The sequence below is a fragment of the Papio anubis genome, chromosome 20 (genome assembly GCF_008728515.1).
Source record: "Papio anubis isolate 15944 chromosome 20, Panubis1.0, whole genome shotgun sequence".
Classification (NCBI taxonomy): Eukaryota; Metazoa; Chordata; class Mammalia; order Primates; family Cercopithecidae; genus Papio; species Papio anubis.
In genome coordinates, this window is record NC_044995.1 from 40,403,932 (window position 1) to 40,429,868 (window position 25,937).

At 56.8% G+C, this 25,937-nt stretch overlaps 2 protein-coding genes, 1 non-coding gene and 1 pseudogene across 4 annotated transcripts in view; 2 read left to right on the plus strand and 2 right to left on the minus strand.

The window, feature by feature from the left end:
• The window catches only part of ELAVL3 (ELAV like RNA binding protein 3), a 29,002-nt gene extending 19,889 nt beyond the window's left edge, over positions 1-9,113 (plus strand). The window contains 4 exon segments of the mRNA XM_009193548.4: positions 1,490-1,643; positions 1,819-2,044; positions 3,280-3,318; positions 5,614-9,113. Coding sequence (XP_009191812.1) covers positions 1,490-1,643; positions 1,819-2,044; positions 3,280-3,318; positions 5,614-5,944 — 750 coding nt within the window. The 3' untranslated portion in view covers positions 5,945-9,113.
• On the plus strand, positions 6,877-9,113 carry LOC103879936 (annotated as a pseudogene). The gene has a single exon (XR_640735.4). The product of XR_640735.4 is annotated as a basic proline-rich protein-like (transcript).
• Positions 9,114-9,472: 359 nt separating this feature from the next.
• Positions 9,473-25,935, minus strand: PRKCSH (protein kinase C substrate 80K-H). The gene is made up of 18 exons (XM_031659058.1): positions 25,747-25,935; positions 25,485-25,546; positions 24,995-25,150; positions 24,686-24,802; positions 23,191-23,286; positions 22,905-23,095; positions 18,051-18,234; positions 14,910-14,994; positions 13,838-13,916; positions 13,007-13,093; positions 12,553-12,729; positions 12,382-12,478; positions 11,862-11,931; positions 11,524-11,613; positions 11,176-11,250; positions 10,990-11,089; positions 10,738-10,900; positions 9,473-9,797 (listed from the first exon to the last, which is right to left on the minus strand). The coding sequence occupies exons 3-17, from the start codon at positions 25,071-25,073 to the stop codon at positions 10,754-10,756; spliced, it is 1,674 nt and encodes a 557-aa protein (XP_031514918.1). The 5' UTR covers positions 25,074-25,150; positions 25,485-25,546; positions 25,747-25,935; the 3' UTR covers positions 9,473-9,797; positions 10,738-10,753.
• Positions 21,590-21,689, minus strand: LOC116271790. The gene has a single exon (XR_004180539.1). It is a non-coding gene; the product is annotated as a small nucleolar RNA U13 (small nucleolar RNA).
• Positions 25,936-25,937: the final 2 nt, after the last annotated feature.

Here is a 25,937-nt window from a genome sequence, read left to right on the forward strand (position 1 = left end):
ACAGGATTTACAGTGGGTTGAATGTGCATGTGAAGAACAGGTGTCGAGGATAATCTGAACCTGGGGACACAAGCACTTAGGAGGACAGAGCTGACATTAGTGAGTCGGGGCAGATGGGAGGTGGGCGGGAGCTGGAAGTACCCATGCTGTGTGTGAAGGGCCCTTGATCCCCTCATGTGGGGCACCTGGACGCAGGTGCCACCAGCGGTGCAGACTGAGGACATTTGGGAGTTATTGGATGGAGCTGATGACTAAAGATCTGAATGTCCCTGGGGGGCCCAGTGGAGCTGGATAACACAGTGAGATCATGTCGCTACAAAAAAAAAAAAAAAAATTTTTTTTTGAAGATTAGCTGAGGCTGGGGGAGGTGGCTCACGCCTGTAATCCCAGCACTTTGGGAGGCCGAGGCAGGCAGATCATGAGGTCAGGAGTTCGAGACCAGCCTGACCAACATGGTGAGACCCCATCTCTGCTAAAATTACAAAAATTAGGCCAGGCACGGTGGCTCACAGCTGTAATCCCAGCACTTTGGGAGGCCAAGATGAGCGGATCACAAGGTCAAGAGATCAAAACCATCCTGGCCAACATGGTGGCAGGTGAAACCCCGTCTCTACTAAAAATACAAAAAAAAAAATAGCTGGGCGTGGTGGTGGCATGCCTGTAGTCCCAGCTAGCCCGGAGGCTGAGGCAGGAGAGTTGCTTGAACCCGGGAAGCGGAGGCTACAGTGAGTAGAGATCGCGCCACTGCACTCCAGCCTGGTGACAGAGCGACACTCCATCTCAAAAATAAAAATAAAAATAAAAAATAAAAAAATTAGCTGGGCATAGTGGTGAATGCCTGTAATCTCAGCTACTCAGAAGGCTGAATCAGGAGAATCGCTTGAACCCGGGAGGCAGAGGTTGCAGTGAGCCGAGATGGTGCCACTGCACTCCAGCCTGGGCGACAGAGCAAAACTCCATCTCAAAAGAAAAAAAAGAAGAAAAAAGCTGGCCAGGAGTGGTGGTGGGTGCCTGTAGTCTCAGCTACTTGGGGGGCTTAGGCAGGAGGCTTGCTTGAGCCCAAGAGGTCGAGGCTGCAGTGAGCTGAGATCACACCATTGCATTCCAGCCTGGGTTAAAAAGTGAGACCTTGTCTTTAAAAAGAAAAAAAGTCAATGTTTGTTAGTGGACTATCAAGCATGTGATAGTGATGTGAGCTGGGTATTCAAGGATCCCCTTGGGGTCACATGTCACCCCAGGGAGACATGTCCTCCCCAGGTGGCAGGTCCCCATCATTCTATACAGGCAGTGCCAAGTTGTTATAGCCACTGCCGTGTCCCCTCTCCCATATCCGACTCAGCCCCACCCATGGTGACAACTCTAGAGATACTTATTGAGTGACGGATGGGTCACTTCCGCCAACTCCGTGATGGCTTAGACGTGGCCTCACTCTCTCCATCTGTGAAATGGGTCTCTGCCTCACCCCTGCCTGTCTGACCCCCTCACCCAGGTGTCCTATGCCAGACCCAGTTCAGCATCCATCCGGGATGCTAACCTGTACGTCAGCGGGCTCCCCAAGACCATGAGCCAGAAAGAGATGGAGCAGCTCTTCTCCCAGTACGGCCGCATCATCACGTCCCGCATCCTGGTGGACCAGGTCACAGGTCAGGCAGTCAGGGAGGGTGCATCTGGTGGGGGTGCTGGGCAAAGGCAGGCAGTCAGGTGGGATCAACGTGGAGAAACCGACCGAGAGTCAGGGCATGAAGCAGGGAAGGGAGGAGTGGGGTTACACAGGAGGGGGACAGGGTCGTCGTGATGGACGTTCCCACCCCCTGGCAGGTGTCTCTCGGGGTGTGGGATTCATCCGCTTCGACAAGAGGATTGAGGCTGAGGAGGCTATCAAAGGACTGAACGGGCAGAAGCCACTGGGCGCAGCTGAGCCCATCACAGTCAAGTTCGCGAACAACCCGAGTCAGAAGACGGGGCAGGCGCTGCTCACCCACCTCTACCAGTCGTCTGCCCGGCGCTACGCAGGCCCCCTACACCATCAGACACAGCGTTTCCGGTGAGCCCCCTGCCACCCACCCAGACGGCCCCAGGCTGGGTGCCCCCAAGCGTGCAGGTGCCCTGCCTGAACCCCATTCCTGCCAGGCGAGGGATGCCAGGAGGGCGCACACATGGGGGCCAAGGCGCCTATCTGTCAAGCGCCAAGGCCAGCCGCTCATATACAGCAGGCACTCAGTGTGTGCTGGCCACAACGATTGGCATTCTTGGTGTTAAAGATTTTGGCATTGGCCGGGCGCGGTGGCTCAAGCCTGTAATCCCAGCACTTTGGGAGGCCAAGGCGGGTGGATCACGAGGTCAGGAGATCGAGACCATCCTGGCTAACACGGTGAAACCCCATCTCTACTAAAAACACACAAAAAATTAGCCAGGCGTGGTGGCGGGTGCCTGTAGTCCCAGCTACTCGGGAGGCTGAGACAGGAGAATGGCGTAAACCCGGGAGGCGGAGCTTGCAGTGAGCCGAGATCTGCTGCTGCACTCCAGCCTGGGCGACAGAGTGAGACTCCATCTCGGAAAAAAAAAAAAAAAAAGATTTTGGCGTCATCTGACTGGGTTCCAGCTCTGGTGGCCCCTTTTTCTTTCAGGTTCGTGACTGTATCTCTCTGTGCCTCAGTTTCCCCATCTGTAATAATACCAAATATTTCATGAGTCTTTGCTGTGTGCTAGACACCCTTATTTTTCTGCAACCTTATGAGAACAGAGCTTGTGTCGTCCCTGTTTTATGGACGGGGACTCTGAGGCACAGAGAGGTGTTGGGGTTTGCCCGGCCCAAACAGAGCAGAGACTCGAACCCAGGACCTGGAGTCCAAGCTCGTAGTCACTCCAAGGGGAGACAATGGTAGCCCCTTGTGGGCCCCTGGGTGGTCGGGGCAAGTTACCCACCCCTTCAAGTGCTTCGAGAATGTTGCCTATGGTAGTTACTGTTGCCTTTGTTAGGGGTTATCTTTCCCCAGGGATCCCAGCGCCTGGGCCCAGAGGGGACACGCCGGCCAGGAGGGGGAGGATGGATGAGGAGGGCAGTGCAGGCTGGGCAGCGGCGGGGCAGGCGAGAGGCGGTGCCTGAGTGACCACGGTTCCGTGCCAGGCGGTGTCTAGCCGGGCGGGCAGGGAGCAGGCAGGCGGGGGCAGGGCTCTGCTGCAGGCTTGTTGGGTGGGGGTGGGGAGGGCAGGCCGACGGTGTCACAGCAGGGGGGCATGACTGGAAGCCACCTCTGACCACCACCTCTGCCTCCACAGGCTGGACAATTTGCTCAACATGGCCTACGGCGTCAAGAGGTAACAGTGCCCCCGCCCCGCTGTCCCCACCCCTCACCATCCATGCCCCTGATGCACCCCTCCCCGGCTCATCCTGAGGGCTGCAGGCTTAGTCTTTTTTGCCTGGGTCTTGGAGTAGCATGGCCATTGAGAGACGTGACATCGAAGCCAGGCATGGTGGTTCTCGCCTGTGCTCCCAGTGTTTTGAGAGGCTGAGGGGCAAGGAGCACTTGAGGCCAGGAGTTTGAGACCAGCCTGGGCAACATAGTGAGATCCTTCTCTACAGTTTTTTTTTTTTAAGGATTAGCCTGGTGTGGTGGCACATGCCTGTAGTTCAGGCTACTCAGGAGGCTGAGGCGGGAGGATCGCTTGAGCCCAGGAGTTGGAGGCTGCAGTGAACTGTGATGGTGCCACTGCACTCCAGCCTGGGTGACAGAGCGAGACCTTGTCTCCAAAAATTAAAAAATGTGGCCGGGCACGGTGGCTCATGCCTGTAATCCCAGCTACTCAGGAGGCTGAAGCAGGAGAATCGCTTGAACATGGAAGGAGGAGGTTGCGGTGAGCCGAAATTGCGCCACTGCACTCCAGCCTGGGCAACAAGAGCAAAACTCCATCTCAAAAAAAAAAAAAAAAAAAAAATTTAAAAATGTAAAAGAAGATCTGAGTCTCAGTCTAGCAGGGGAGGAGACAGAAATGAATAGTGATGAGGGCTGTGCAGTAGAAAGGGTAACGGAGGCCGGGCGCGGTGGCTCTTGCCTGTAATCCCAGCACTTTGGGAGGCCGAGGTGGGTGGAGCACGAGGTCAGGAGTTCAAGACCAGCCTGGCCAAGATGGTGAAACCCCTTTTCTACTAAAAATACAAAAATTTAGCCAGGCGTGGTGGTGGGGAGGCTGAGGCAGAGAACTGCCTGAACCCGGGAGGCAGAGGTTGCAGTGAGCCGAGCTCATGCCACTTTACTCCAGCCTGGGCGACAGAGCGAGACTCTGTCTCAAAAGAAAAAAAGAAGGGGTGACGGAGACCCAGTAGCAGAGATCCCCTCGCATCTGAGGCAACATCCACACACAGGCAGAGTGGAAAGGGAGTTCGTGGCAGTGGGAGCAGCCTGTGCAAAGAGGGCCAGAAGGAGAGAGTAGTTTGTTCCTCGTGGTCAGGATTGAATGGTTCAGGCCCTTGGGTCCTCCTCTCCCAGCTGAGGGGTTTAATGGAGGGCCAGATTGCCAGCGAGGAATGTGGGTGGAGCCAATTCTGTCCTTTCATGAATTCATTCAACAGACACCTCCCAAGTGCTTACTGGGTGTTGTTCAGGGGCTGGAACAAACTCTTGCAGAGAAGATGGAGTTGATGATAATAAATACATGATTTGAAAAGGAAAGCCAGGTGCAGTGGCTCACACCTGTAATCTCAGCACTTTGGAACTCCAAGGCAGTAGGGTTGCTTGAGCCCAGGAGTTCGAGACAAGCCTGGCTAACGCAGCGAGACCCCACCTCTACAAAAAATTTTAAAGGTTAGCGGGGCATGGCCGGGCGCGGTGGCTCATGCCTGTAATCCCAGCACTTTGGGAGGCCGAGACGGGCGGATCACCTGAGGTCGGGAGTTCGAGACCAGCCTGATCAACATGGAGAAACCTCGTCTCTACTAAAAATATAAAATTAGCTGGGCATGGTGGCGCGTGCTACTAGGGAGGCTGAGGCAGGAGAACCGCTTGAACCCAGGAGGTAGAAGTTGTAGTGAGCCAAGATTGCGCCACTGCACTCCAGCCTGGGTGACAAAGCAACACTCCGTCTCGGGGGGAAAAAAAAAATATATATATATATATATATATGTGTGTGTGTGTGTATATATATGTGTATATATGTGTGTGTGTATATATATATAGTGGGGCATGGTGGTGCACCTGTAGTCCCAGCTACTCGGGAGGCCAAGGCAGGAGGATTGCTTGAGCCTGAGGGTTCGAGACCAGCCTAAGCAACATAGTGAGGCTGTGTCTCTACAAATCATAAAAAAATTAGCTGGGTGTGAGGGTGCCTGCCTGTAGTCCCAGCTACTCAGGAGTCTGAGGCGGGAGGATTGCTTGAGCCCAGGAGGTCAAAGCTGCAGTGAGCCATGATTGCACCACTGCACTCCAGCCTGGGTGACAGAGCCAGACCTTGTCTCTTAAAAAAAAAAACAATTGCATTCAGGGGTCACAGTTCCAAGGTCACGGCGCAGTCAGGGGTCATAAAGGCGTGAGGGGTCACAATGGGGTCGGAAGCATGCGGGGGGTCAGGGCAGAGCCCGCGTGACCCCCAAAGTAGTCCCCTGTCGCTCATCGCCAGGTTCTCGCCGATCGCCATCGACGGTATGAGCGGCCTGGCGGGCGTGGGCCTGTCGGGGGGCGCGGCAGGCGCTGGCTGGTGCATCTTCGTGTACAACCTGTCACCGGAGGCGGACGAGAGCGTGCTGTGGCAGCTGTTCGGGCCCTTTGGGGCGGTCACCAACGTCAAGGTCATCCGCGATTTCACCACCAACAAATGCAAGGGGTTCGGCTTCGTGACCATGACCAACTATGACGAGGCGGCCATGGCCATCGCCAGCCTGAACGGCTATCGCCTGGGCGAGCGCGTGCTGCAGGTCTCCTTCAAGACCAGCAAACAGCACAAGGCGTGAGCCCGCCCCGCCTGCCCTCCCACCCCCTCCCCGGGCAGCAGAGAGAGAGAAAGAGAGAGAGAGAGAGAGAAGGGGCCCAAGAGAGACAGCACAGGCAGCCCCACGGACGACGCGAGGGCCCCACGTCCCTGCGGAAGCCACAGGGTGAGCACTCCGGGGTGGGAGGGTCTGCAGGGAATGGGGGGGTGCCCGGGGATCCCCCGCCCCATCCTCCTGCCCCCACCCCAGGCTGGGCTGTTCACTCTCTCGTCTTGGTTTGGTTCATGGTGAAGGTTTTTGTTTCTTTTTTCCGGCTAAAAAGAATGCAGAGATGTGCCCCCACCCCCACCCTCGACCACCCCCGATGGGATGGCTTGCGGGGCTCCAGGGGGTGCCCTCCCAGACCCCCTTGCCCAGGCCTCCCCAGCACCTAGGTGGGGCCTGGGGTAGGAGGAACAGGTTTAAAAATCCCCAAAAAAGCGAACCGTGAGGAGGGGTGTGGGCACCCCCAGCCCAGTGCCCCCTGGTGGAATGCGGGGAGCAGGCAGTGGGGCTGGAAGCAGAAACAAATGAAAAAAAAAAGGGGGGGGGGGGGGGGGAAGAAAAACTCTATTTTTGTAAAAAGGGAAAAAGACCTCGTGGAGAATTTTTACTGGGGATTCTTGAACTTGAAAAAAAAACACAAAAAAAGACAAAAAAAAAAAAGAAAATATTTTGGCAGGCTATGTTTACCAACTGGGGCAGGGGGGGGGGGGAGGGGTCCAGGGAGCAGGGCTTAGGGGCTGGCAGCCCACGGGGCCACACAGAGAAATAACCACGCAGACACTCACACCAGGGGGACGCACGGACAGACGCAGACAGACACAGCGACATGCCCCAGACACGTTAAGGGACTGGCTGGCCAAACTCAGACACGTGGACAGGGATAAACAGAAAGAGACAGAAGTTGGGGCTATGTCCATGTGGACACAGACCACAGATGTGGGCACACGAATCCATCCACCTGTCCACGTGCACACGTGAATGTAGCGATAGATATTTGGACATCAAATTTGGACACCAGGTCACAGAGAACACAGAGAAACACAGACACCACCCAGGAACACGCAGACATATGCCCACAGCATCCCATAGGCCCAGGCAGGAGGTCCACCCCAGACCCCGCCCCAGACGCTCCCTCACCCTCTTGGCCCCCTTGCCCTGGCCCCCAGGTTCTCTGCAGAGATCTCTCCTGGACCCCCAGTGGTCTCCTTGGCGCCCATGAACACAGGCGTGCACACGCAGCGCACATGCATTGAGACACACGATACCTCGTTCCACCTTGGCGCACGGTGGGCTGGAGGCAGCCCCCCCCCCACAACACTTGAGGCCAAAGGACACCCCTGTCCCCGGGGCTCAGCCTCCCCCTGGGCCGAGGCCTTGACCCACGCAGCTGAGGGAGAGGCCCAGTCCTGAGCCTCCCCCACCAGGACTGGGCCTACCCAGCAGCAAGCCCCCCGGCACTCCCCGCCAGGCCCAGGGTGGGGTGGACGGGCCCAAGGGCCCAGCCCCACACTCCTTTCCCGTCCACTTGTCACCTACCTACCCCCTTTCGGTTTGTTGGGTTTTTCGTCTTTCCAGATTGCAGTGGACACAGCCCCCGATCTCGAGCCCCGGCCCCCGGCTTCTGTCTGGACATTGCATCGCCCTAGTTTTCTTTCTTTAAAAAAAAAAAAAAAGAAAATTCCAACAGAAGCCACAGGCCGGAGCCCCTGGGAGCCCTCGCACCGCTCCCCACCAGCCTCAGTGGCCCCATCGGAACTGAGAATTGCAAAACCCCGACTTATAGCTATAGTTAAGTTGCCTTCCCCCGGTGTCCCCACGTTTGGTGTCTGGCTATGGCGCCCCCCATCTGACTGTCCAGCTCTCTCTCCCCCACCCCTCCCGGTGTTGTTATTAAACGTCTGTGGAGCTTCTGCTGCAAGGAACAAAAACGAAAAAAAATCAAAAAAGCGACAAAAAAACACAAACAGAAGAGGAAAAAAAAAAGCAACAAAAAAAGAAAACACACAGAAGAGATTTTAAAAAAAAAAAAAAGAAAAAAAAAAAAAAAGACATAAACTGGCACCAGTTAACTTTCTTGTACTTTTTTGCTGAATTTAGCTTCTTGTAGTTTTAACTTATTGCTATGTTAACTATTTATTCTCCTCGTTGCCCTGTAAGGACATCCGTGTATATTTCTGTTACTTCATCCGGTTTGCAAGTCAAAGGAACGACAATGTTCTCTTTGTTTCTTTAAGTTTTGCCGAGACATGGTTATGCCTAATTTATTTATAAAAGGGGAAGTGGAATCATTAAAGTAATAATAATTATTAATAACAGTAATGGTAGCCGAGTGGCACGTGGGGGCGTGTGCTCTGCGGGGCAGTCCCCACGGCCAGCGACGTCCAGGTCATCCATGGGATTCTTTTTGCTCTTGTCTTGAGAATTTTTTCAGTCCTATTTAGCTGGTGAAATCCCTAGCTTGTTCTTGATACACAAACCTATTTATTCTTGTGGTTTTAAGTCCTCCCTGCCCTCTCCCCTCTCCCCTCCAGCAGGGCAGGGACCCCTCTCCCCTGCTGTCCCTTGGGGCTCTCTCCCCTCCGCCCTCTGCATTCGGGAACACGCATGTCTGCGTGGGAAGCTTGCAGCAGGGCGTCCGAGCAATAAGGGCTGGGTTTGTCCCCCACCCTGGGGGGGGGCCAGGCTCCAGAGAGGGGGCACCTCCCCACACACCCCCCCCACCGAGGCCTAGGCCCCTGCTGCCCCCAAGACTGGGAGGGGACTTCTTTTTCTAAAACACAAAACTCAGCCCAGCCAGGCCCCCTCCCTGGAGGCCAGCACCTCCCCGCAGGGGCCAGGCCAGGGGGGAGGGGGCTCAGCCCCTCCACCCCTCCCTTCATCCTGTTATTTATTCGGAAGGTTTCAAATCACGACAGAGTCCATGTTGGAGGTGATAAAAAACTGTAAAAAAAAAAAAAAAAAAAAAAAAAAAAAAAGAAAAAACAAAAGAAAAAAAAAAAAAACAAAACCCAACAAGAACATTTCGCGTTGCGTTTAGACTATTTATTACCGGGATCACAGGCCTGGCCGCGGTAACAGACTTTTACATGGAATTGTTTAATTATTTGTACTTTTCATGCCAGAAAATAAAAGTTCAGAATCTTAAGGCCTCGGGTCATCTCTGCACAGCTGCGCGGGGAGCATGCAGGAGCATCCTGTGTGGTGGTACCCAGGCCCCTGTCCTTCTCTGGGCCTGGGTCTGTCTGCAGCCGGGCCTTTGGTCCCAGGAGGGAACCCTTGGCCTCCACAGAGCACAGATGAGACCCAGGGAGGGTGGGACACGGGCCCGGATGGATGCTCAGACGGAGGTGGTCCAGGGTTCATCCATCTGGCATCTTCAGGACTGAGCCCCACATGGCAGGGGAGGAGGCCTGGGCAGGATCTGCAGACAGCAGCGTCCCCTGCGCTCAACCCCTGCCCACACCCCGGTCCACACCCCAGCAAAGCAAGACAAACACAGGCAAGTTTGGGTGGGGGGTCACATTTATTGTATTGAGGTCACAGGTCAAGTCATTCACTGGTCCCCACCAGGAGGAGTGGCAGGGACAGGGCTAGGGGTGGTGGGGTCAGTCACCAAGGTGGGGGGCCCAGGGAGGGCAAGCTCCTTTACCCATCTTTGGAGGCCGCTGGGGCCTGGGAATGTGGACCAGCATTGCTTGGGCCCCAGAACAGGGCGCGAAGCCCCACAAAGTCCTGCCCCCACAGAGGAGGGCAACAGAGCCACAGGCAGCCCCGGACACGGGGCGGGTGGACGGCACTGCAGGGGCTGGCTTCATGCCTTCTTGAGGTTCTGGGGCAGGAGAAAGACCAGATTAGAAAGCTGGGGACAGCCGGGCACAGTGGTGTTTGCCTGTGGTCCCGACTGCTTGGGAGGCTGAGGTGGGAAGATCACCTGAAGCCAGGAGTTGACCAGCCTGGAGACTTTGTCCATTTTCTCCTTTTTTTTTTTTTCTTTTTTTTTTTAAAGAGTCTCACTCTGTAACCCAGGCTGAAGAGTGCACTAGCATGATCTTGGCTCCACCTCCAACCTCCACCTCCCGGGTTCAAGTGATTCTTGTGCTTCAGCTTCTCAAGCAGCTGGGACTACAGGCACCTACCACCACACCCAGCGAATTTTTTGGTATTTTTAGTAGAGACGGGGTTTCACCATGTTGGTTAGGCTGGTCTCAAACTCCTGACCTCAAGTGATCCGCCCGCCTCAGCCTCCCAGAGTGCTGGGATTAGAGATGTGAGCCACCACGCCTGGCCTATTTGTTTTCAAAAGTAAAAAAACAAAACAAAACAAAACCTTCTTTTAAAAAGCAGGGGATGGCCGGACACGGTGGTTCATACTTATAACCCCAGCATTTTGGGAGGCCGAGGCAGGTGGATCATCTGAGGTCAGGAGTTCGAGACCATCCTGACTAACATGATGAAACCCTGTCTACTAAAAATACAAAAATTAACCAGGCGTGGTGGTGCATGCCTGTAGTCCCAACTACTTAGAAGGCTGAGACAGGAGAATTTTTTGAACCCGGGAGGTGGAGGTTGCAGGGAGCTGAGATTGCGTCACTGCACTCCAGCCAGGGCAAAAGAGTGAGACTCCACCTCAAAAAAAAAAAAAAAAAAAAAAAAAAAAAGGCACGGGACACGGGCACACAGGTTGATAGAGTGGCCATGTGGGTCCAACTTCCTCAGGGCCAGCCGCCTCCCCTTGCTGGGGCAGGCCGAGACTCCACCTCCCCGCCCACCTCTGCGCCCATCCAGCTAGAGCTCGTCATGGTCGTCTTCGGTGGGTGCTTCAGGCGGTGGCTCCAGGCAGGCGGCCGGCGTCATCAGCTCCATGAGGTACTCACAGCGACTGGGCTCCGTGGTGCTGGTCACCATGGTCTCTTTCCCGCATAGGAGGCGCACCTGGGAATGGGCAGACGGGCGCTCAGGAGGGTTCGGCTGGGCCAGGCCTGGGTCTCCCCGCCCCAGCTCCCCGCCCTGCAGGCACTCACGGTGGTGGAGCGGTTGGGGCCCTGCCAGCAGCCCGTGCCTTGCTCATACTTCATGGCACTGAACCTGTCGTGCTCAGGGCCAGCCCAGGAGCCCCAGGTGCTGCAAGAGAGACAGGGTGCTGAGGGCTGGGCCGGTGTCGGGCACCAGGAGGAGGCAGAGGGAAGGGGCCAGCCCATGACACTCACCCAAGGCTGGTGGGAGAGCCCCCAAGTTTGGGTTTCTGCGAGACAAGCTTGAAGGGGCAGAGGCGGTAGACGTACCTGGGGAGGACCAGGGAATATGGGTGGGGGGGACACAGGGATCCCAGCCTCCTCCCACAGCCCCTCCCTACCTCCTCCTGTCCCCGTACACAGGGCACCTCCAACTCCAATCACCAACCCTAAGCCTGCTTCTGCTCCCCCTCAATATGGAGGGCAGCGCTCAGGCCCCACCCTGCAGGTGGTTCCCCAACCATCAGGAAACTGGCGGTGCCGCTTCCGGGGCCACCTGCCTCCCACCCTGCCGGTGGGGGCCCCTGCACCCCTGGGACGCACTCGTTGGTGGTGAGCTCGTAGCACTGGCTGTACAGGTAGGCAAACTCCCCGTTGGGGCCAAAGTCAAAAGAAATCTCTTGCTCCAGGTTCCTGGAAGTGGAGGCGGAGCGGTGAAAGGGCAGCTGGGGACGCCAGCGCCTGCCCCAGGATGACAGACACAGGAGGGCCTGGGTGAGCTGTGGTGCCCAGGCTGTCCTCCCTGCCACCTCCGGAGAACCCTCCCTGCAGGGGCCAGGCCCAGCCTGCGGTTGCCTCAGTGATTCCCCATGACTGGCTCCCCTGGGAGCCGGGGAGCAGGCACTGTGGGACGGGTGTCCCGCCTCCTCAGCCCCCGCTACCTGATGGACTCCTCCATGTCCTTCAGCGACCGCTCGGCCTCCTCGAACTTGTTGCGGGCCTCCTGGGCAGCTGGGGGAGGGGCTGGAGGTCAGAGACGTCCTCACCCCCACTCAGGAGGATGGGGAACGGGGTTCCGCGGATGCAACTGTGTCCTCCTCTAAGCTGATTTTGCTTTGCCCAAGGGCTTTGCCCAGACAGACCTGAGGGCCTCACCAGCTATGAACAGCCCCGACTTGCTGCCCAGGCTCGCGGCTCCGGAGGGACTGGGGCCAGGGCTCCTGGGGCCCGCCAGGAGCGACACAAACAAGCTGCGGCCCTCGGGGAGGCAGAAGGGCCCCTTGGGGTTGGCGAGGGTGGGACTGGCTTACCCCAGGCTCCCTTCCTGGACTCCCCAAGATACTGGGGCGTGTGCTGGCCAAGTCAGAGCAGGGGCTGAGCTCAGGATCTTCCCCTGATCTACGCCACCACGGCAGGAAACGCTGGGCTCACCCGAGGAGCCCGGCCCCCGCCCGCCCTCACCATCGATGAAGGCCTGCGTCTGCTCGTCGTACGGCGGCATCTTGTCTTCCTCAGCAGGGCTGGCCGGCTGCGGGGGTGCCAGTGGCAGCAGGGCCTCCTGGGGAAGGGGCAGGGTCAGTGAGCAGCCCTTCCCCCACCCTCTCTGTCTCCCCTTCTCCCCCAAACACGGACCTTGGGCTGCTCCCCCTGCACCTCGGAATCCTCCTCCTCCTCCTCTTCTTCTTCAGCCTCCTCTTCTTCCTCCTCCTCCTCCTCCTCTTCTGTGGGTGGCGAGGGCACTGGTGGCTGCTCCTCCTTGGGCTCCGTCAAGTCAGGGGCAGAAGGTGCTGGAAGGTCAGTGGGCAGTGCCTGGCGGGTGAGCAGCGTGGTCGGTGCTGTGGACTCAGGGTCCACCCACACCCTCAGGCTCACACCACAGCCCAAGGGGCAGCCTCGGCGTCTCTGCCCCTCCTGCGGGGCCTGCAGTGAGGACCGACAGCTGGGGTGGGGGGGCCTCGGTGGGGGTGCTGGGGCCGCCCAGCTGGCCAGGGTGGCCGGGTGCCAGAACCGGAGGCAGCTCCTTTGTGAGGCGGGGTAGGGCCAGTGTCGGAGGAGGACCAAGTCCCCTCCCTTTCCCTCCACTGACCTCGGACCGGTACTTGTCCCTGATGGCAGCCCAGACGCGGTCGAAGAAGGAGCTGGCGTCTGTCTGTGTGTCCCCACTGAGGAGGGCCTGTGTGTGTTGGGGGTGGTGTCAAGATCTAGGCCGCCACGTGTCCCCTTTCCCGGCCACCCCAGGCACCCGCGCTGCGGTGCCAGGCACGGGAGGGCTGGGCCCTGGGCCCTTATGACCAGGCCGGGGCCACGCCACTGAGGCACTGCGGCCAGGAGGGGGCAGCACAGGCCCGTGGGAGGGGAGGAGGGGCCGCGGGCTGGAGTGGTTGGGGGCACTGAGACAGAAAGAGAGAGGCAGACAGACGGATGGACGGACAACACGGACAGACGGAGGAAGAGAGAGCCCAGGATCAGAGAGGGCCAGGCCCTCCAAGGGAGAGGCCAAGGCCAAGGCTGCAGAGGGACAGGGAGAAACTCAGGGGAGGGCAGAGAAGGGAGGCAAAAAGCCAGGGGCCACAGGGAAGGAGGGGAATAGGAAAGGAGACTGCGGAAGATGGGGGTGGGGAGGAGGGGAATGGGGGGAGGGAAATAGGGCAGGACAGGGATAGGGGAGAAAGGGGACTGGGTGCTCAAACAGCAGGGAGAGTGCGGGCAGGCGGGGGAAACGGGCTCCAGCCCGACCTGGCTCCATCCCGGGTCCTGCCAGGTGGGAAGCAGCCCTGAGTGGCTGCCATCCATCCCAGCTCACCCAGAGGAGGCGTCCCAGGCCAGCAGGGAGCTTTCCTTGGTTCCCCTCCTGTGCCCTGAGGTCACCCTGGGGCAATGCTTCCGGAAGTCCCCAGCCAAGGGGCAGCCGAGGTACCTGAGCTTCCGCTTCCGACAACACCCCGTCCCCATCTGTGTCCAGCTCTGGATGAGTCTGCAGCTCGGTCACTGAGACCCTGTGGGGGCGTGGCAGAAACAGCTGGAGGGGTGACGCCCCAATGGCTCTCAGCTGGGGGCACCACGTGGCCCACCTGCTCTTCCCTGCCAGGGCCTACCCTGAACTTGCTTCAGGAACTCAAGGTGCAGGGGCCTCCCCGCCTTCCTGCCCCTTCCCCAGGACTCCATGACCCCAAAGGGGCTCAAAGTAAGGGGTGGGACTGGGAGATACCTGGACCCCCAAATCCCTGATGACCTCTCTCTCAACCCACCCAGGTGGCACCTCCTTCCACCCTCAGAACCCGGCACATTGAAGCCATCTACCTTGGTCCTCCACCCAGCAAAGCCCACCCCCACCCTTGCCCATTCTGCCCATTTGGTCCCTCTGAAGCCCCCTGCTCCTTGGCACCCCACATCTCCTAGGCTCCTCGTGTGTCCCTCAGCCCCCAAAAGTCCACCCTCCACCAGGTAACCCAGCAAGTTCAGAGGCACAGCCAGGATTCTACCCAGAGCGCAGAGTGGGGCTGGGAAAAGCAATCCTCATCACACACTTCCTGGGGCTGAGGGTCTGTGCCCAGCTCCCATCACTGGACGCCCAGCCACACTTCCTGGGGCTGAGGGTCTGTGCCCAGCTCCCATCACTGGACGCCTAGCCACACTTCCTGGGGCTGAGGGTCTGCGCCCAGCTCCCATCACTGGACGCCTAGCCACACTTCCTGAGGCTGAGGGTCTGCGCCCAGCTCCCATCACTGGACGCCTAGCCACACTTCCTGGGGCTGAGGGTCTGTGCCCAGCTCCTGGGGAGAAGGTGGTCCCCCTATCTCCTCGCCCAGGGCATCCTGGACCCAGCCATCCATGAGTAAGAGGCAGGGTCACGCGGGGCTTGGGATCAGCCTGGACCCCACGCCAGGGGAACCCAGGGGGAGCTCTGGCTGGTTTCTAGAGGCGAGGGTGGCGGGAAGGGAAACCCAGGCCCACGGAAGGGGGCGCAGCTCCAACTTGGGGACACTCACGTCCCGTCCATGTCGTCATCCAGCTCCTGGAAGGCATCAGCCGCCAGCGCCTGCTCCCGCTGGACCTTGGTGGCAGCCAGCTGCTCTGTAAAGAAGCCACCTCTGTCACCCCTGCCCACCCACTGGCTCCCACCGACCCCACACCCCACAGGCTCATTTGCCACTAAGCGCCTACTAGGTGCCTGGCCCCATGCTGGACCCTGGGGACACGACTGTGGAGGAGACAAAGGTCCCTGCCCTTACCGGGGGAGGACAGACGAGGAGCAAGGTGACTGGCTGAAGCCTGGTTGTGTTGGGGGAGACTGGGGCAGGGTGGGGAGTGCAGGGGCGGGAGGGCCACCCGTGGGGCTGGAGCAAGGAGGTGGGAAGCCAGGTGGCAGAGGGCGGCCCTGTCAGGCCACTGTTGGGACAGAGGTGGGGGCGAGGGCGGAAGCCAGGTGACAACAAGGGATGGCCCAGGCTGCGGGCCGAGGAAGCAGCACGGAGCAGAGGAAGATTCTGGGGAGACGCGGATACGGTGCGCAGACGGTCAGAGGTGGGAGATGGGGTTGGGGAGAGGAGAGCGGCCACTGAGACTTTAGGTTTAGGACCTGGCAGAGGCATGTCAGGGGCAGGGCTGGCAGGAATGAGACTTCATGGCCAAGGACGCTGGGAGATGGGGAGGATACAGGGAGGATACAGGGAGGGAGACTGGTCCTGGGGGCATCTTGGGGATCCCCAGGGCCAGTCCCAGGAAGAGTGGCCAGCCGGACAGAAGGGGACCGAGCCTCTGTCCCAAAAGTCCCTCCTTTATCTGTCGTTACTCTTCTAACCTAAGCAGAGGGGGAAACAGCCACAACAGAGGCTCCAATGATTAACTGCCTACTGTATACCAGGATTCACTTCCCACTGTATACCAAGCTCCAGCTTGGTTCTCTACGAACAGAATAAAAACAGTGGGTATTTCCTCTAGAGAGTCCTGGGTCACCCCAGGAGATGCCACATGTCCCAGCAGACCCGGCTGACACTGTTCTGAGTCTCACAGATGAGGGCCTGAGGGGTCCCTGACCTTTCCATGGGTGAAGGGACCTGCCCATCATCACCCAGCCAGGGAGAGGTGTAGCCTGGGGCCCAAACCAGGCCATCTGCCCTCGGAGCCCTGGCTCAGCCCCGCCACCCTTTGGGAATCTGGGTCAAAACACGGCGCTTCCCTATGATTCCACAGCTGCACGCTGAGAACACGTCCTGAGGAAAATCAGGCCTGAGCTTGCCCACACCCACGTGAAAGGAAGCTCGCAGCACGGCAAAGGTTCAGGGGCAGACAGAGCCAGTGAACTCCCGCTCTACGTGCAATGCGGTCTTGCCAAAAAAACACCAGGCCCTAGCACCAAAAACAAATAAAGAAGGGAAATCCTATCTTCAGTTGCAGACAGAGCTGGGCGTCGTGGCTCATGCCTGTAATCCCAACACTTTGGGAGGTTAAAGCAGGCCACCTGAGGACAGGAGTTCGAGACCAGCCTGGCCAACATAGTGAAACCCCATCTCTACTAAAAATACTGTGGTGGCAGGTGCCTGTAATCCCAGCTACTCAGGAAGCCTAGGCAGGAGAATCACTTGAATCCAGGAGGTGGAGGTTGCAGTGAGCACAGATCATGCCATTGGCACTCCAGCCTAGGCAACAGAGCGAGACTCCATCTCAAAAATCAATAAATTAAAAAAAATTTTCAGTTGTAGACAAAAGGGCAAACCCCAGATAGATAAAGCTCTTTTATTATTATTATTTTAGATGAAGTCTTGCTCTGTCACCCAGGCTGGAGTGCAGGGGCGAGATCTCAGCTCACTGCAACCTCTGTCTCCCGGGTTCCAGCGCTTCTCCTGCCTCAGCTTCCCGAGTAGCTGGGACCACAGGCACACACCACCACGCCCAGCTAATTTTTGGTTTGTTTGTTTGTTTTGAGACTGAGTCTCACTCTGTTGCCAGGCTGGAATACAGGGGTGTAATCTCGGCTCACTGAAACCTCCAACTTCCTGGTTCAAGGGATTCTCCGGCCTCAGCCTCCCAAGTAGCTGGGATTACAGGCACGCACCACCATGTCCAGCTAATTTTTGTATTTTTAGTAGAGATGGGTTCCACCATGTTGGTCAGGATGGTCTCAATCTCCTGACCTCGTGATCCGCCTGCCTCAGCCTCCCAAAGTGCTGGGATTATAGGCATGAGCCCCTGCACCTGGCTGTATTTTTTTTCTTTTTTTTCTTGAGACGCAGTCTTGCTCTGTTGCCCAGACTGGAGTGCAGTGGCACGATCTAGGCTCACTGCAAGCTCTGCCTCCCAGGTTCACGCCATTCTCCTGCCTCAGCCTCCCGAGTAACTGGGACTACAGGTGCCCACTACCACGCCTGGCTAATTTTTTTGTATTTCTTTTAGTAGAGACAGGGTTTCACTGTGTTAGCCAGGATGGTCTCAATCTCCTGATCTCGTGATCCGCACGCCTCGGCCTCCCAAAGTGCTGGGATTACAGGCGTGAGCCACGGCGCCTGGCCAAGAAAAAGCTCTTACAATTAGTGAAGACAAATACCAAACACTTGATAGGAAAAATGGTCACTGGATTAAATTAAGTCTTGCTAAAGTCAAATAACAAAATCTACGTTGATGTTAAAAGGATGTAGGCGGCCAGGCGTGGTGGCTCACACCTGTAATCCCAACACTTTGGGAGGCCGAGACAGGTAGATCACTTGAGGTAAGGAATTCGGGACCAGCCTGGCCAACACTGTGAAGCCCCGTCTCTACTAAAAATACAAAACAATTAGCTAAATGTGGTGGCAGGTGCCTGTAATTCCAGCTACTCAGGAGGCTGAGGCACAAGAATTGCTTGAACCTGGGATGCAGAGGTTGCAGTGAGCTGAGATCACGCCACTGTATTCCAGCCTGGGTGGCAGAGGGAGACACTGTCTCAAAAAAAAAAAAATTATTTAAACAATTTTTTAAAAGGAGGCTCCTGACATATGCCACAATCCAAGCGAACCTCAAGGCACAGAAGGCAATGGGCACCAGGATCAAAAATCTGCTGAAACTGACAGCAGATAATGAGCGAGAGGCTCCCAGGCCCAGACGCCTCCCACCCAGGAACTGAAGGTGAGTCCTCTGGCCACTTTATGCCGTACCTTCCCACAGCCTCTGGTGCTGCTCTTTGGCCTCTTTCTCTGGCTTCTCGGCTTCTTCCTTCACTGTCCGCAGCGTCTCCACCTGGTCCTCCAGAGACTTCTTCCCAGCCTGGAGCTCAATGAGCTTTTTCTGGGTGGGCAGAAGGCAAGAGACCGGCTCTCCTCGGTTCTGCCTCCTCCTCACTGACTACTACCTCCCCGCCTCTACTCCATAGGGCAGCAGGGGGATGTCGCAAAATACACATCAAGATGGGTCTCTCTCCCAAGCTGGGCTTCCCTGCAGCCCTCTGGAGAGAAGCCCAAACGCCTCAATGTAGCCCGCAAAGCCCCAGGTAACCGGGCCCCTGGCTGATTCTCCAGCCCCATTTGCCCCATCCCTATCTTACTAGAACCCAGTTGCCCTGACAACAGGCAGACCCCCCCAAACGCTTTTCTGCCTCCGGTTCTTCAAACATGCTGTTCCTTCAGCCTGGAACACTCTACCTGGCTAACTCCAAATTACCCAACAGATTTCATCTGAGATAGAGGCCTCCTCCTCCAAGAAGCCTTCCTTGCCTCCTGCCCCCATGACAGAGAGGGAGAGGAACTGGGCAAGAAGTCTCTACCCCACATTTCCCTTTGTCCAGCAGCCCTGGCTGTCTGTCCCTCCCGCTAGCAATGAATCCCTTGAGGCAGATCCAGGTCGGTTTCCAGCCTCCCGTCCAGTACACAGGCAAGGCAGGGAGAGACACATGCCTAGGGACCCCAAAGAACCCACCCTATGGAATTAATCCGGCTGCTACTGGCTGACGTTATCTTGTTAATATCAGCCCATCTTACAGGAAATGGCGCCACAGATCCGGGATACAGAGGAGCAAACCTCCCGTCCTCAGGAGGCAGCCAGGCCCTTCTAGCCTGCTTTAGTCTGATGTCCAAGGCCCTGATAAAGCCGACAGCCTTCCATTTAGGAACTATTATACTTAGCCAATGACTAAACGCCTAGCACACAACTGAGAAAGCAAAGCTCAGAACGGCAGTCACTTGCCCCAGAACAGCAGTCGGGGCAAACCACTCCCCAGCCTTGCAGGCCCATGCTAGGAGGCCTCGAGGCCCAGATCACCCTGCGGCAGCCACCGCGGGCTTTTGAGCACCGCTTAACACCCAGGAGTGTGATTCAGCTTCACGCTCTTGCCTCCCTGGAAGAGCATTCTTTTTCCTGCTCCTCACCTCTCGAGTAGCTGGGACTACAGGCTCGGCCACCTCGCCTGCTATTTTTATTTTGCAGAGACGGGTTTCAATCACAGCCAGGACTGCCTCGATCTCCTGACCCAGGATCCACCTGCCTCAGCCTCCTGCTGGGATTACAGGCTTGAGCCACCGCCGCCCCCCGCTGGCTTCACTCAAGCCCTCCCAGCCTTCTTCCAGTCCCCTGCTCGGTGATCTCAGGCTGAACTCCCTGGCACCTCCTGCCATCTGCCAGCAAGTGCACCCCTTCCCACGGCTCCTTTCTCTCTGCGGTGGGGACACACAGCACCACCAGGGTCTGCCTCTTCCCAACAGCTCAATCCAGCTGCGCCCCCACCAAGACACGCTGGGAAAGATGAGAGCACACCCTCCTCCCAGTCTCCCAGGTTCTCTCTCAACATCGCACCTTTCAGCCCCTGGGTCCTGTGAGGGACAGGGTTCTGTAGGCCCCTGGGGGTCAGGGAAGGGACTAGGCAGCAGGAGGTGTATTAATAACTCTTGGAGAGGCAGACCGGGTTGGGTGCGGTTCATGCCTGTAATCCCAGCACTTTGAGAGGCCAAGGCAGGAGGATCACTTGAGCCCAGGAGTTCTGCACTGCCTGGATGCACATATAAAGACCTTGGCCCTACATTACAATTAAAACAAAACAAAACCACAGAAGACAGGAAATAACAGAAATCAATGAATTCTAGACAAAAGACAATCTGGTGGCCGGGAAGGCTGGGTACCGTGGCCTGTAATCCCAGCATTCTTTAGAGGCCTAGACGCGAGGGATCACGAGGTCAGAGATCGAGACCATCCTGGCTAAACCCGCAGTCCCGGCCCTACTAAAATGAGCAAAAACTAGTCGGGCGAGGTGGGCGGGCCAGTCCCAGCTACTCGGGAGGCTGGAGGCAGGAGAACATGTGAACTCCAGGAGGCAGAGCTGCAGCAGCTGGGAGGATCCCGCCACTGCACTCCAGCCTAAGGAGCAGATGAGACTCCGGCCTCAAAAAAAAAAAAAAAAAAAAAAGTATGACCCGGTTACGGGCGCCGGCTGGGCCTGGGCATGTAGGCTTCACGCTTCTGTAATTCCCACTTTTGGAGGCCGAGGGCGCGGATCACGGTGGTCAGAGATCGAGACTATCCTGGCTAACACGGTGAAACCCTGTCTCCACTAAAAATACACACACACAAAAAATTAGCCAGGCACAGTGGGGGACACCTGTGGTCCCAGCTACTCAGGAGGCTGAGGCAGGAGAATGGCATGAATCCGGGAGGCAGAGCTTGCAGTGAGCGGACATCACACCACTGCATTCCAGCCTGGGCAACAGAGCGAGAATCCGTCTCAAAAAAAAAAAAAACAAAGTCTGTTGGTTGTGTTCAATCCACCTTCTACTTAACAGATGTGGAGGCTGGGCACGGTGGCTCAAGCCTGTAATCCCAGCACTTTGGGAGGCCGAGACGGGTGGATCACGAGGTCAGGAGATCGAGACCATCCTGGCTAACCCGGTGAAACCCTGTCTCTACTAAAAAATACAAAAAAATTAGCCGGGCGTGGTAGTGGGTGCCTGTAGTCCCAGCTACTCGAGAGGCTGAGGCAGGAGAATGGCATGAACCCGGGAGGCGGAGCTTGCAGTGAGCCGAGATCTGGCCACTGCACTCCAGCCTGGGCGACAGAGCAAGACTCCGTCTCAAAAAAAAAAAAATTTCAGCCTGGCGCGGTGGTTCACACCTGTAATCCCAGCACTTTGGGAGGCCAAGGCGGGTGGATCACGAGGTCAGGAGTTCAAGACCAGCCTGGCCAATATGATGAAACACTGTCTCTACTAAAAATACAAAAATTAGCCAGGTGTGGTGATGGGTGCCTGTAGTCCCAGCTACTCAGGAGGCTGAGGCAGAGGAATCGCTTGAACCCGGGAGGCAGAGGCTGTAGTGAGCCGAGATGGCACTACTGCACTCCATCCAGCCTGGGCAACAGAGTTAGACTCTGTCTCAAAAAAAAATTTTTTTTCAGCGAGATGGGTCTCACTGTGTTGCCCAGTCTGGTCTCAAACTCCTGGGCTCAGGTGATCCTCTCGCCTCAGCCTCCCAAAGTGCTGGGATTACAGGTGTGAGCCACATGCCCAACCAGTAATTTTTTAAATTATAATTTCCAATTTTTATTTATACTTTTAATTTTTTTTCTACTTCTTACAGAGATAGGGTCTTGCTCTTTTGCCCAGGCTGGTCTCAAACTCCTGGGCTCAAGCAATCTTCCTCTCTCGGCCTCCCAAAACGCTGGGATTATAAAAGCATGAGCCACCATGAGCCGGGCCTTATTTTTATTTTTTCATGTCAGACAGGTAACGTGCCAAGGTCACAACAAGGTTTAAGGGAGGCACATCTCTCACACGTGCATAAAAAACTAATCATCGTGGCCAAGCGCGGTGGCTTAGCACCTCAGCGGGAGGCTGAGGTGGGCAGATCACCTGAGGTCAGGCATTCGAGGCCAGCCTGGCCAACATGGTGAAACCCCATCTCTACTAAAAATACAAAAGTTAGCCGGGCACGGTGGGGCACACCTGTATTCCCAGCTACTTGGGAGGCTGAGGCGTGCGAATTGCTTGAACCCAGAGGGCAGAGTTTGCAGTGAGCTGACATCACGCCATTGCACTCCGGCCTGGGCGACAGAGTGAGACCCCGTCTCAAAAATAAATAAATAAATAAAAATAAATCATCCTGCTTATGAACTATAAAAGGATCAGTTGGCAGCAATTGAGAACAGCTGTTCCTCTAGATGCCACAATCCCCATCCCTCCTTATTGTCTCATACTCAGTCTCCTTCTGTTGTATACTTTTTTGTGTGTGTGTGTGAGACAGAGTCTCACTCTGCCGCCCAGGCTGGAGTGCAGTGGTGCGATCTCGGCTCACTGCAAGCTCCGCCTCCCAGGTTCATGCCATTCTCCTGCCTCAGCACCCCCGAGTAGCTGGGACTACAGGCACCTGCCACCACACCCAGCTAATTTTTTTGTATTTTTAGTAGAGACGGCGTTTCACCGTGGTTTGGATCTCCTGACCTCGTGAACTGCCCGCCTCAGCCTCCCAAAGTGCTGGGATTACAGGCGTGAGCCACGGCACCTGGCCTCCTTCTGTTGTATACTTTATCTGCCTGTGGGTGTGTAGGTTTTCAGGGCCTGCTGCAGATTGTGACAATGGAAAGTTTAGAGTCCAAGTGCCAGCTCTGCTCTCTCCTATGTGACCCTGGGGAAGTCATTTCCCTTACTTTTTTTTTTTTTTTTTTTTTTTTGAGACGGAGTCTCGCTCTGTCGCCCAGGCTGGAGTGCAGTGGCCGGATGTAGGCTCACTGCAAGCTCCGCCTCCCGGGTTTACGCCATTCTCCTGCCTCAGCCTCCCTAGTAGCTGGGACTACAGGCGCCCGCCACCTCGCCCGGCTAATTTTTTGTGTTTTTAGTAGAGACGGGGTTTCACCATGTTAGCCAGGATGGTCTCAATCTCCTGACCTCGTGATCCACCCGTCTCGGCCTCCCAAAGTGCTGGGATTACAGGCTTGAGCCACCGCATTTCCCTTTCTAAACTGGAGTTCCCCCATCTGTTGAATTGGGAAACAATCCTACCTGCTTCCAGACTAGAGGGAAAGGTGGGCATTAGGATTTACAAGGCACCTGGCACAGACAGAGCACCCGACACAGAAAAGCAGAGAGAGAGCGGGCCTGATTCACTGAGTGGAGCCAGGCAAAGTCGTGGAGTGGGGTGATGGGAGGGGTACTGTCACCCACATACTTGCAGGTGTTCTCACAGACGATGCCGCTGTTGTACTCGTCTGTTCCATCGCAGCAGTCTGTGGCAGAGGCAGAAGCCGAGATCAGACCTGGCAGTGCCTCCACCCTCCCTCCCTCTACCACCTTTCCAGAATCCTGGTGCATCCTCACTTACCACAAACACCATCGTTGACCCGGTTGGAGGGGATATACAGGGGCTTATAGCCAGTGTTGGTGCAGTGGAAGCTGCCGTTAGGACAGGCAGCCGTGCCTGTGAGGAAGAAGGGAGGGAAGGTTTTCAGTCAGGTGAGGGCCAGACGTGTCCCATCCATCCACAGACAAGAGCCCCCGACCCACCCTGCACACAGAGAGCACAAGAAAGATAAGGACCAAAGGAAGGGAAGAGTTGTACCCGGCACACCCCGGGCTTGAAACAAAGCTTTCCAGCGCTGCCTCCTGCCTCTTCTCACTGAGGTCCTTCAAAATAGGGTCTCTGCCTGGCGCTGTGGCTCACGCCTGTAATCTCAGCACTCTGGGAGGCCGAGACGGGTGGATCACCTGAGGTGATGAGTTTGAGACCAGCCTGGCCAACATGGTGAAACCCCGTCTCTACTAAAAATATGAAAAATTAGCTGGGCGTGGTGACGTGCGCCTGTAATCCCAGCTACTCAGGAGGCTGAGGCAGGAGAATCGCTTGAAGCCGGGAGGCGGAGGTTGCAGTGAACCAAGACCGTGCCACTGCACTCCAGCCTGGGCAATAAGAGTGAAACTCCATCTCAAAGAAAATTCAAAACAAAACGGCCTCATCCAGGCACGGTGGCTTGCACCTGTAACCCCCGCAACTTTGGGAGGCCAAGGCAGGAGGATGACTTGAGCCCAAGAGTTCCAGGCTGCAGTGAGCTACAATCATGCCACTGTACTCCAGCCTCGGCAACACAGCAGGACCCTGTCTCTTCAAAAAACAGAAAAACAAAAAGCCAGGGTTTCCCTTCACCTCTGTCTCCTGCTGGATTGCTCTTGGCCCCACCCCGTCTCCCACTTCCAGGGGTTTGCCCATGTTGGCCCCTCCATCTGCAGCACCCTCGGGATTTAACCGAAACCTCACCTCCTTGGAGGAGCCTTTTCTGACCCCTAGGCTTGGGAGTAGGAGGACTCTGGGCTCCTCCAGCTGCCCGGGGCCATAAGACTGACCACTGACCACTGACCACTGACTGCGGGGCTTGTTTCTGCCCACTCACGGGGGAGTCAGCATAGGGAGTATCTTGGTCACACAGACAGGGCCTGGCACTGAGCAGCGTTCAATAAATATCTGGGCCGGGCGAGGTGGCTCAAGCCTGTAATCCCAGCACTTTGGGAGGCCGAGACGGGCGGATCACGAGGTCAGGAGATCGAGACCATCCTGGCTAACATGGTGAAACCCCGTCTCTACTAAAAAATACAAAAAACTAGCCGGGCGTGGTGGCGGGCGCCTGTAGTCCCAGCTACTCGGGAGGCTGAGGCAGGAGAATGGCCTGAACCTGGGAGGCGGAGCTTGCAGTGAGCCGAGATCGCGCCACTGCACTCCAGCCTGGGTGACACAGCGCGAGACTCCGTCTCAAAAAAAATAAATAAATAAAAAATAAAAAAATAAAAAAATAAATATCTGATGGATGAACAGAGAAAAGGCTCACCTGGCTCGTCAGAGCCATCTTTGCAGTCGCAATAGTCATCGTTGACCTGATCGAATGGGATGGTGGCCGAACCGTCCAGGCAGGTGAAAGGCTTGGACTCATCATAGAAGTGATGATCTGTGGGGTGCAGGAAGCTCAGCCCAGGGCAGGAAAGCGCCTTCTCCACCAAATACCACCTCTGTCCTCCCACCCCCACCAGCGGAGCACTACCGGGAAACTGAGGCAAAAGGTCGTAAATGCCTATCCCCAAGGCCCAATGTTGGCCCCTCCCACCTCCAGCCTGGCGGGAGGGTGAACAGGAGGACTCACTGGTGAGTGAGACGCCTCGGGGCCTCTTGACCTCCACGGCCCAGCACATGGGTAGCAGCAGCAGGAGCGGCAGCAGCATCTCGCCAGAGGCTCTGAGGCCCGAAACGGGTTCTGTGGGAGGAAGCCGACAGCGGGAAGACGCGCTGTGTCTTCACGCTGCAGGAAGAAAGGGGATCCCGGTCAGTGGGAGAGGGCTACTTCCAGCCAATTGGATTCCTCCATCGCTTCCAGGCAATGAGGCCTCACTTTGTTTCCGATATGGGGGCGAGGGGCAGCGATCTCCCCAATCCTGGCCAGTCTCACTTTGCTCAAATCAATGGCGAGGATCTCAAGATCTCAAAACCTCCGCTCCCTGTGCCCAATTGTGACCCAATTCCCGCCAACAGGCCAAAGGGATTAACAGTTTCCGCGGTCCACGCCCACACATGCACCCTCCGGTTGCCCCCTGCAGGAAACTGAGGTGCCCTCCCACCCGCTCGTTCACACCTACACGGGGCCGGAGCAAAGGTCAGTATCCACCGCGCCCCTCTTGTCCGGCAGCCACGGTTCCTGCTGCAGAAAGAAAGCGGAACTGTCTGGACCCGTCACTTCCGGTCGTACGTCCCGCACTGGGAACGGGGAGTCAGGGTAGCCATGTTGGGAGAGTCAGGAGTAGGGGCGGTGCCAAAGCCGAGACGGCCATCTTGGGCAGGACTGTGAAGCCTTAGAGAGGATGGTTCTCAGGGCTAGCTCTTAATGGCGGCGCAACGTACCTCCATCTTGGGAGTGGCGGCTTCTCAAGCCGGAAAGAAAGTTCCTGAAAAATGCCCACGAACCCCCAGGGGCGGGATAAGGTTGCGGGCGGCGGGGGTAAGGAAACGGAATGAGCACGTGACCCCAAAGTGCCCAGATCGTCTCTCTTGTAGCGCGGCTCTGCCCCGCCCCTCTGTTGGGACCGCCCCTC

Excerpts from the sequence above, each read along its gene's own strand:
- PRKCSH (XM_031659058.1), bottom strand. The coding sequence starts at position 25,073 with ATGCTGCTGCCGCTCCTGCTGCTGCTACCCATGTGCTGGGCCGTGGAG. Across the intron at positions 23,096-23,190 it reads GGTCAACGATGGTGTTTGTG|ACTGCTGCGATGGAACAGAC; the intron begins GTAAGTGAGGAT and ends CCTCTGCCACAG. Across the intron at positions 14,995-18,050 it reads GCACCAGAGGCTGTGGGAAG|AGCAGCTGGCTGCCACCAAG; the intron begins GTACGGCATAAA and ends GCTTCTTTACAG.